This window comes from Mizuhopecten yessoensis, unplaced genomic scaffold (assembly GCF_002113885.1).
Source record: "Mizuhopecten yessoensis strain PY_sf001 unplaced genomic scaffold, ASM211388v2 scaffold10661, whole genome shotgun sequence".
In the NCBI taxonomy this organism is placed as follows: Eukaryota; Metazoa; Mollusca; class Bivalvia; order Pectinida; family Pectinidae; genus Mizuhopecten; species Mizuhopecten yessoensis.
In genome coordinates, this window is record NW_018408658.1 from 448225 (window position 1) to 459422 (window position 11198).

At 37.0% G+C, this 11198-nt stretch overlaps 1 protein-coding gene across 2 annotated transcripts in view; it reads left to right on the forward strand.

The window, feature by feature from the left end:
• LOC110461781 (sodium- and chloride-dependent creatine transporter 1-like) overlaps positions 1-11198 on the forward strand; it is a 16045-nt gene extending 4847 nt beyond the window's left edge. Inside the window, exons 5-12 of one of the 2 annotated variants that reach the window (XM_021515441.1) lie at positions 997-1107; positions 2836-2968; positions 3863-3997; positions 4786-4889; positions 5390-5514; positions 6291-6403; positions 9323-9460; positions 11142-11198. In XM_021515441.1, the coding sequence (XP_021371116.1) occupies positions 997-1107; positions 2836-2968; positions 3863-3997; positions 4786-4889; positions 5390-5514; positions 6291-6403; positions 9323-9460; positions 11142-11144 (862 nt within the window). In that variant the 3' untranslated portion in view covers positions 11145-11198. Of the gene's footprint in view, positions 1-996; positions 1108-2835; positions 2969-3862; positions 3998-4785; positions 4890-5389; positions 5515-5662; positions 5704-6290; positions 6404-9322; positions 9461-11141 lie in introns of those variants that run through there. The other variant, XM_021515442.1, reaches the window with a different exon arrangement.

Sequence of the window (11198 nt, forward strand, 5' to 3'; positions counted from 1 at the left end):
TTTTTTTTATCCCGCATTTTTGTTTAGGGTTTTTAACAACACGTGTCCTTCGTTACCAGACGAGTAATTTCATCTGTGACATCGCTATCGTTCCAAGTAATGCAAATCAAATCAGGCCTACTTAACATAGAAATTACTCAGCTGTTTATTGATATTAATTGTTTTAAAAAATATAATCGATAGTTTATAAAATTTAATCAAAACAGTGAGCAGTCACCAACTACTTTCGCAATAATGATTTACGTTCCAGTGAAAAATAATGCAGATATTTAGTCTTTTTGACACAAAAATAACACAAGTTAAATTATAGTATTTGCAATTAAAATGGGTTGGGTCGTTATAAAATTTATTCAGCTTTCTATTGCTGCTAATTTAAAAAAGATCGGTCAAATACTTTTGGAGTGAGGTGGTTCACATACATGTGGGGTTTTTTTATCCCGCATTTTTGTCTATCGTAGCCCACCACAATACTCTGAACCACGCGTTACATCGCGTTTAAAAATAGAAAAATAAAACCCAAAAACGAGACATCAATTACTATGATACCACAGATTTTATCAATTAAAAGTTATACAATCAGCTTATTACAATGGGATAAACAAATGACGTAAGAACACTTATCGAGATTGGTTTGTTTTCACACCAACTTCTGCATCTAACGAAGCGGTATCGACGCCATCTTGCTTTGTCAAAAATTGAGATAGGTGGCGCTCGCTATGTGCCCTGGAATCAGGGGGAGGTAAGTCTAGATTGACGTGTCATTAAAATTGGTAAGGCAGAGAGGGAGTTGCTAATCCCCTTCACTATACGCCCTGATTTGATGGAAAGTAGGTTGCCTATATTTAATTAAGGAATGTTTTATCATGTTCATAACGTCATACCTTTATGTTTCACGTAATGATTTTGCCGTATATGATAATATTACTTGATACCAAAATGTTTTATAACGCAGATTTTGTGAAACTAAAACTAAATTGTTACATCTTATATTTACAGATGTACGACTTTCCACAAAGACGTCAACACCAACTCGTCTGTCAATGTATCTCTGATCAACTCGAGCGTTACTGCTGGACAGCCAGCTGGCTCAGCTGTAGAGTTTTGGGAGTAAGGCAGTCATTTGGCAGGCAATCAGTGGAAATTTAATCAAGCTTTTTTCCCATTTTTAATTACATATATTAATGTTAACATTCGCTATAATTTTACAATCGATGCAATCGGTGTTTCTACGAAAAAAAACTCGTGTCTTATCTATGGTAATAAACTTAGTATTGAAATGTTTTGTCTCCTCTACAAGCGGGGTCGCAACCTTTATTTATGGAGAGATAATCAATGGAAAATACAAGTAGACCTGTGTTAACCTGACATGTTCCGCTAGTAAAAAGTAGAATCTGTAATACTGTTACTGACGATCACTGACGGTTGTGGTATTATCTGGGAGCTGGCCCTGTCAATTGTACATATCGTAATCCTACCTTCGCTGATTTAGCATATTATTCAGGTTAGATACGTTGGTCTGTTGGCGTTTATCATTTGTGTTATGTCTCTGTATTTCAAATGCTCAGAAGATAGATAGTTTTAGAGGTACAATTAAAACGTACCGGTGATTATACCTCACTCACCGCTAGGTGTCGCTAATATAGCAAGAGGGTATAAATAGGCAGAATCCAGCAACAATCGGGCCAGTTCTGTTCTGATCTCGGCGTGTGTACAGCAGTGACAGATCGTAAGTACATAATATATGCGAGATCAGCTTTGTGTTGGAAAGATAGAAGTGACTGAATAAGTCTTGCCTTGATCCACACACTGCCTGGAAGATATATTAAAAAAACCGATTGAGTGCTGTAGCGAGATACCGTTAGACAGAAGGTGTCACGGGCATAGACTGTGCAGTGGTAGTCGCAACCAGGCTAGTCGTGACTAGGTATAGTCGTCGGTGCTAGTCGTGACCAGGCTAGTCGTGACTAGGTATAGACGTTAGAGCTAGTCGCGACCAGGCTAGTCGTGACTAGGAATATTCGTTAGAGCTAGTCTCGACCAGGCTAGTCGTGACTAGGTATAGTCGTTGGTGCTAGTCGTGACTAGGGGTAGTCGCGACCAGGCTAGTCGTGACTAGGTATAGTCGTCGGTGCTAGTCGTGTCCAGGCTAGTCGTGACTAGGTATAGACGTTAGAGCTAGTCGCGACCAGGCTAGTCGTGACTAGGTATAGTCGTTAGAACTAGTCGTGACTAGGTATAGTCGTTAGAGCTAGTCGTGACCAGGCTAGTCGTGCCTAGGTATAGTCGTTAGAACTAGTCGTGACTAGGTATAGTCGTTAGAGCTAGTCGTGACTAGGGATAGTCGTGGTCATTAGACAGCGCCGTAGTTGTATACTAGTATAAGGCTGTCGTGATCGGCGCGACTATGTCATATAGCTAGGTAGCTGACTATAGAGCAACTATAGTGACTAGGGCTAGCCGCGACTAGGTAGTCGAGTTGTGTACTGCCTGGATTGTACGGCAGTGTGTGTAGTGTGTTTTATTGATACCGAGCAGATAGCTTTGGTAATAGTTCTATAGTCGTGCAGTAATTATTCTGTTCATATCCTGTATTAAGCATTAGGTAATAGGTATGCTGGTTACAAGGTAGTAACACATATTTGTATATATTTGCAACTGTAGTATAGTTATAATTAAGCCTACATCACAGGGATCCTTAGAAGGGACTAGGGTACGGACCCCGGAACGTTACATATGTTAACTGTTACAGACGATCACTGACGGTTGTGGTATTATCTGGAAGCTGGCCCTGCCATTACTGGTGGTATGGGTGATTGTGTATGTTATTTGTTACAGACGGGGAGTACTACAGCTGACCACAGATATCACAGACGGTGGTGGTATTATCTGGGAGCTGGCCCTGTCATTACTGGCGGTATGGGTGATGGTCTACTTTTGTGTGTGGCAGGGAGTCAAGTGGACGGGAAAGGTAAGTCCCTACTTTGGACAGCTTGAGAGGATAGCTAAGAGTCAGAACACCCCTTGCCCTTACTAATGGTCTTTCTGTTAATTATTTAAAAACATTCCGTACACAATAATCTTGTTTAAGTGACCCTATCACATATTTTATAAGCTCCTTAATCGATCTGATTCGTTTAGCTGTGTGTTGACATTTGCTAAGAAAAAACTACATCAGCTGAATGTCTACTGCTACAGGGACGCAATCTAAAACCGCGCATTTCCTTTAATTTGTGATCAAAGGTCACGTAGCAGTACTATAGGTGGCCTTTTTCCCTATATAAAAGTGAAATCCCTAATTAGCACTTGTCTTTGTATTTTGTTTTTGTTTTTAACAAACACAAATGACTAATTGTGACTTCGTGGGACTAATGCACTTACTGTAGTGTGCTGTGAGGTATCAAATGTTTGTGGTTATTCACAACAGGGGAATGGCAATATGGAATCAGGACTATAGATACAAAGAAATAGGTTAACACATATTTAAAATTAATTTTGTTGATGGCCAAACAGGGTAAATAATTAATGCACCATAAAGCCATCGCCCATGTTAGGACTCCTCAGCGATAATGTGATCAAAACATTGAAAATGTAAAACATTCCGAAAACTATAAAGAAATACAGGAAAACAGGAAAAGAACCCATAAAGCCCTTATTACGGAAAAATGATTCCAGTAATCAGGGTGTGATAAACCCCGGCACTGATGGTCATAAGCAGAATAACCTTGTCGCTTAAAATATCTCGTTTAATCTGATTAAATGTAATACATGTAAGAACAAACAATATTTCCTATCGCTGTCTGTAGAATACGTTTGAGTAATTTTGAAAAACTTAAATTAATGACAACTTGGATTGTATCATTAGGTTGTATACGTCACGGCAATATTTCCCTACGTCATACTGAGTGTGCTGTTGGTGCGGGGACTGACACTAGATGGCGCCATGGATGGTATAGTTTACTACCTAAAGCCGGACTTGTCACGACTTTCAGATATACAGGTATGTATATAACAATATATAACCTTGATTAACTTCTTCATTTGACCTTCGCTTACAGGTTCAAATGTAGCCTATCTCAATGTCATTGTCATTTTTTCTTACATGTAACTTTTTCTTCATACCTCTTCCTCAGAATATTGCCAAATCCTTGTATAATGCGCCAACATGTCGCTGAAAAATTGATAACAGTAGAATCAATTTTATTATGCGAGTTATGTATTCCTTCATGATATATCGATATGTGCTGATTGTATTTTTTCGAAGTCCTTTCTCAGTTTTTCTTCGCGATTTCTTGACACGCCTATGTTGATATATTACCAACCTTATTTACAATACTAAGATGTTGTTTGAAAATATATGAGGCTAGCTTCTTATACATAATATACTGATATTTACATTACAAAATAATTATTTATTTTCATGTTAAATGTGAAATAAATATATTTTATGAACTTTTATATTATTATATTTAATGGACCTCGTTTTCGAAAAACAATAATTTAATTGAAAGATAATACTGCCATTTTCCGCATCACGTGGTCAATATGTCTTGCTTTAAAATCAAACAAACGGAGATTTAAATTATAAATTATGTTCAATAAATCACTGCGCACTTCAGTGACGAGATGGTCTTACCCATTTTTGGTTAAGTATTTCCATGGCAAAATAAATAAATACAATCAACTAAACGATAACAAATAATGTTATGATTGGAATTTAGAAATGTATGATTCACTTATATTAATACAAAATGGTCATTCGATGATGATATAAATTGGGTACTGCAGGTTTGGATGGATGGAGGAACGCAGGTATTTTTCTCATATGCCGTTGCTCTTAACGAAATTATAACTCTTGGGAGTTACAACAAATTTACAAACAACTTTTACAGGTAAAAAAAAGTTTGTAAATACTACGGGTTTATTTTTTTTAATTATCTCTAAGGTTGATATATTTGTGCTGTATTGACATTCTTTTGAAGTGGAAATTTTTCTTTTTTTCTCGCGAAAATGTCCTTTCTGTTACTCGTATGACATGTCAAATCGCTAAAATTGTTTTAGATTTTAGACTTATATGCGGAACATAATACAGACTATCGAATTGTTCATCTATCAGATCGCATTCTTTTTGTATTTGTTTCTATTGATATTTTTTTTTTTTATTAAAAATATTATCAAATATTCTGCATATGTTATCATAACACTTAAGCATTGCTAGAAAGGTCAGAATATGTTTTGACCTCTCATATTCGATAAAATACGTTTGTCCTCTTTGAATATTCTTTGGTAAACCTTTGCGGTTTTCATGCGTGTACCTAAAGACCGTATAACTACATTATTAGAAGTATATTGTCCAAGTTGCGTTTTTATCAGGTCATTCTTTCCCTTCCAGGGACGCTATCCTAATATCGTGTATCAACAGTGGAACCAGTCTGGTTGGGGGATTCGCCGTTTTCTCCGTGCTGGGGTTCATGGCCAAACAACATAACCTTCCAATAGAAGATGTCGCTAATGCTGGTGATAAAATAATTTTATTTCTTATATAATATATACTTGAATACTATTTGAATTGAAATATGAATTTAAAAAAAACATTGATCTGTGACATAGGTGAAATGCGATAAATATTTATTGTTTCTTTTATTTTATTTTTTTATTTTTGGAGGCACGGTAGTCTAGTGGTAGGGCCGAGGGGTTGCGTGTTCGAGTCACAGCACGGCACTGTGTTGTATCTTTGAGCAAGATACTTTACTCTGCTTGTTCCAGTCTACTCAGCTGTAAATGAGTACGTGAATGGGCAGTGCCAGAATTGTTGAATGCTAGCTGTTAGCGCCGAAATGTATCCTCCCCAGAGAGTTGAGAAAGGTATTGGCTGGTTGCAAAGGCCCTATAACCACGGATAATAGGTTGTGAACCGCTTTGAGACGACATACGAACTAGGATGTAATAAAGCGGTATAAAAGAACCTCAAATTATTCATTTATTATTATTATTATTGATATAATTGTTTGCTCTGTACAGGCATGACAGAAATCAGGTTTTCATATCTTCGAAATCCAAGGGTTCTAACCTCCGAACCCCTGGAATGTGGCCTGACAGAGTCAAAGGCACGCGATAAGCTATATGATTTGTTTAAGGTATAAAACAAAACTTAACAGTCACTCGGTTTATACCCGCCCTTAAGAGATAACAGCGACGCTCGTGACATATCACATGAGTATATGTATCGAGAGAGGAATCTTTGTATTTTGAAGTTGTGATATTTCTTTCTAGCATTTGATTTGTCATTGTAGGTCCCGGGTTGGCATTTATAACGTATCCTAACGCCGTCACGCAGATGCCGATTTCTCCGTTGTGGGCGGCGCTTTTCTTTTTGATGATCATTCTACTTGGACTTGACAGTCAAGTAGGTATCAGTTGCATTAACATTTAATTTATCAAATGACAACTGTCATTCTAAAACAAGTCGTTATAAATTATAAAAAAACATTTGTAACAAATATTACCGCGTGCCATCTATCACTAAATGCAGTTTAAATTGTATTGGATACTAAATATAGGGCACGACAGAACAAAAGAAAAGACATAATAAATCGTTGCAAATATTAAGTCCAAAAGCGTAAGAAGCGCCTTCAAATGTGGTATCGTATCCATCAAGATGTCTCAAAGAAATCAAAGAAAGTACGTAGTTCACCAGCGATCTGACCATTGAAATAGTTGTATCAAATTATATCAGATACCTTATACCAAGAACAGGTCCAAGAAATGCATTAAACCGAAGCACCATGATGCTGAAATATTACTTCTACAAATAGGAACGAATAAAAGCGTCCTTTTTGTAAATACTGGTAACAGGGTGACCCTTAAGATAGTTCTGCATGTAAATATAAAACGTTAAACAAGTGGAACCTGTTTTAAACAAAATGCATGTAGTTCTGGAAAAGATCAATTTAAGGGATCATGTGTAAATATCTGAATTTGAAGGGATGAGTGTCTACAAGGCCTTTTTTTGGCCCCGGTATATTCGGATTTTCACCTCCTTATTTTGTTCAAAGATGTCCTATTGTATGACATGCGGAAAAACTAAGGTAAATTTTGGTGTTAGGCCAGGAGATGCACTTTGATCATTGTACTCCAAATCACAGGAAAGGGCGTTTTTAAGTAAAAAGGCATTGAGGGATAAGTATGAAACTTTAACAAATTAAATAGCATCATTTAACTAATATATATGCCAAGTTACATGTTTATCCCCAAACGCCCTTTATGTACAATCAGCGGATACACATTGGAACTAGGCAGAAAATTTGATAAAACAATTAAATCGGTTAACTTAAACGATTAAAGCAGATACTTTGCTTGAGACTAGGAAACTTAAAATTACCAGCAAAATAAACCAATCAGTTTACAGTAGTTGTGGTGGCAAATGCAATTTTTTAGTGTAGCATATAAAGGGTGCCATGCACCTTTTAATTCACTTAAAATTGAGAGATATTTGAAATGGCCAAGTTTTAGTTGTTTCCCGAAGACATAACTCAGTATAAAACAAAAGGAAAGTATGTAGTCAATATGCAATTTATGGAAGTTTACTTAAATGAGTGAAGTTGTAAATTTCAAGTCAAAATATTAATTAGAAAGGAAATTATTGAGAAAACAAATTACTTTTCAATTGAAAATGACCAAAAAGACCCCCCTGACTTAATCCTTCGTTTTATATAAACAATCTTTAAGTGACGATTGCATTTCTGTCATTTTTCATTCTGTTACATATGCTTGTCTAATTTATGCATGTTTTCAAAAACAGAAATGGTTTTATTTTGGCTTTTAAACTCATTTTGAAAACAGCGAGCTATATTTGTGATTTACCCTATCCCTTTTGGCACAGTTGTGGGATTGCACAACGTTACACGATGTGCGGTGTGCGCACGATGTGTGAACGATGTGTGAACGATGTGTCGCGAAGTGCGAACGATAAAAAATTGGACGATCATTGCTTGCGCACATTTGTGCGGACGATTGACGAACGTTGTGCGATAACAATCGTGGTTGGTGTAAATTGAGGAATGGCTTAACAATATATACGGTTTCGTGTTTAAACATATGAACTTGATTTTTTAGTATGTTTCTATATTCAAGCTACATCTATAAGCTTATCTTTCTGTCTACATTATCTTAAATTTAAAAGTGTTGTTTTCAGTGATTTTTAAACGACCTTAATCGACACATGTAAAATTACAAAACAGTCTCGGCAACACAAGTAAGCATAGCCACTTTGTACTTGGACTGTAGTTTTCCACCGCCCGGGGCACTTACGTAACTCACCAAGGTGTGATAACCAGGTGAAGGGAATCCGGAGCTATAGACCAAAACGAATGCAAATAACCAATATTAAAGGTCCAGTTGTGTTTTCATAACGGTCGCGCCAGGCAAAGGCCAAGTAAAACTCCGGTCACTCATCAAATTGTTATTTACCTGTTCTGTTACCGAGGAGCCAAACTCATTCTTGACAGTCTAACGGTCACTGCATACTGTGTTACACGCATTGTAAAATGTACATAATCTAAATTATAGTGATGAGAGAATTACAGTAATATATACAGTGTTCATTATTGTATACGAGCCCTCCGTATGTTTTTCTTTCCGTAATATTGATCAACAAATTGTACCAAATCGCATAGTTGTGTGGAGGGAAGCGCACAACGGGGCGAACGATTTTTAAATCGCACAGTTGTGCGCACCATGTGTGGACGATGTGCGGATTGTGTGTGAACGCTGTATGCACGATGTGCGTACGGTATTTTTGGTGCGTTGTGCGGTCACACAACTGTACCTCCAGAAACCCACTTTCGGTCAAAATTTTACCTTAGTTTTTCCACATATCATACAATAGGACATCATTGAACAAAATAAGGAGGTGAAAATCCGAATATACCAGGACCAAAAAAAGGGCCTTGTAGACACTCATCCTTTAATGATAGGGTTGTTTTATTAATATATGGAAGTGGTACGGAGAAGCGTTTTTTCACAGAGAAATCCAATGTATAAACATCATTGTTTGACAATAAAGGTGACCAACCCCGTAAAGATATAGCACTTAACAAAAAAATGATGCACAAATAAAACATAGGAGATATATGGTACACGGATGTAGACGAAGTAGCGAAAATGTCTTTTTTTCAAGACCTTCTTGAAAAAAAATGTTATGTCTTAAGCATGTTGTCATTAATGATAAGCATCCAATATATTTATGTCAATAACGTATACAGATATGTTTTATGTATATCATCACTCCATTCATTGTTACTCCATGTGTTATATTCTGTTGAAGTTTGTTGGAGTTGAAGCCGTCATTTCTCCGATCATGGACGTGTTTCCAAGTTTGATGCGAAGAAAGTATCGTCGGAATTTGCTGGTGGCAGCTTATTGTTTCCTGTCGTTTCTCCTGGGCCTCTCCATGGTATCTAAGGTATGTTTGATTGTCATTTTAAAACATTTCTAGAGAATTAATAGATCTTAGGAATCCCTTAGTAATTTATATTGTACACGTTATCCAGATCACCCAAGTGCTTGCAATTGATGCATTGATAGGAAACCTCAAGGTGATTGGACACTGTGATATACTGTTAAAGCATATATTTTAGCAGTATTCTAATTTCAGCGCTTTAAACGTCTTATTTGCAATTGAAGTTTCTGTATATAGTTTTCTATTGCATACATTGTGGATACGCCAATATGTCAATGCGTCAATACGTCAATACGTCAATCCGTCAATGCGTTCATCTGATAGAATTCGAAAAACACTAAAATTTGTGTGCGCTAAAAAAGTACTTTTACAGTAATACTTTGATCACAATGTATGTTTCTTCATATGAATAATACGCACTGGCGAACTACTGGGTTTACTTGTCGACCGAAATCGCCAGAAATAAACTTCCGACAACTTAAAATTATCACACTCCATGGTCTGGATGGAAGTGTGTAGGAGGTATGTGCGGGGTGACTGTACACGGAAAAAACGAGCGTGGTCAGGCAGGTAAACCATAACATTTCACATCCTATTCGGGAATCTAACTTGGGCCGTTATAGTGACAGGCGCGCGATCTAAGTACACATCAGCACAGAAATATATTTATAAACACAACACGTGATGAATTTACCAACTGATGGACAAAGGCTTTGCAATGTTATAATAATAGTAAAACAATATACAACATTTATATAGCGCCTTATATAATATGAGAAAATTATCCTAAATTCACAACACAATAATAGTAGTATCCTGCAGTGACAGTTATAAATAGACATACATTATGTTTCAAGAGATTTATCTCTATTTGGGTATTTATAGAGAGATAAATTAAGGGTGTTGTTTACATAACGTCAGTGTAAAAGAGCATACAAAATATAAAATGCAGACGTGACGAGGTGGGTCTTAATATCCTTCTTGAATTTAATCAGAGTTTTTGACATACTGGTAGCGGATGGTAGGATATTTCACATCATTGCCGAAAACCCATCCAAAGGTCACAGTATGATATTTTGGAATACACAGCAAGGATTCTCCCTCCGACTACAGCGGCCGTGACGGCTGTTGCCGGGTAACAAGCTCGTGTAAACACTGCGACCTGTATCGTACAGGTAACCAGTGCAATATAGCACACGATGATATGCTCTCTCCTTCGGGTACAAGTAACCAGACGTGCTGCAGTGCTCTGGCCCCTTTTCAGACGACTAGTCTCAGAGGAGGGTAGGGGTAAGGGTAATGGGACCTCTAAATCTAACCCTAAACCCAACCGAGAGGTAGAATGCACCAAAATATTGCATGCATCTACAGTTATAAACTGTCAGACACAGGCAATGTTCCTGATCTAGTAATGACAGAATTTGCCAATAGTGTCACTTGTTTCTCTATGTATAGTTAACTATCAAACTACATCCATAGGGTTTGAACACTTGGAACGTCTCAATAGTTCCAGCACCGATGTTTATATGTCGACTCAATGTTTGCTGACACTTCGAGAAACAAACTAGTTCCGGCTTTCCTGATAAAGCTTTAGCATGTTGGCGTTCTTCCGGCGCATGTTTCTCTATCAACACTTCTATAACAGATATGTTTACTTTAATAGTATTATCAATTCCACTTTCAGTAGACTAAAGGGCGAAAGACTGAATGTCACTGATAAAATCTTGTATGGAAATTTTGA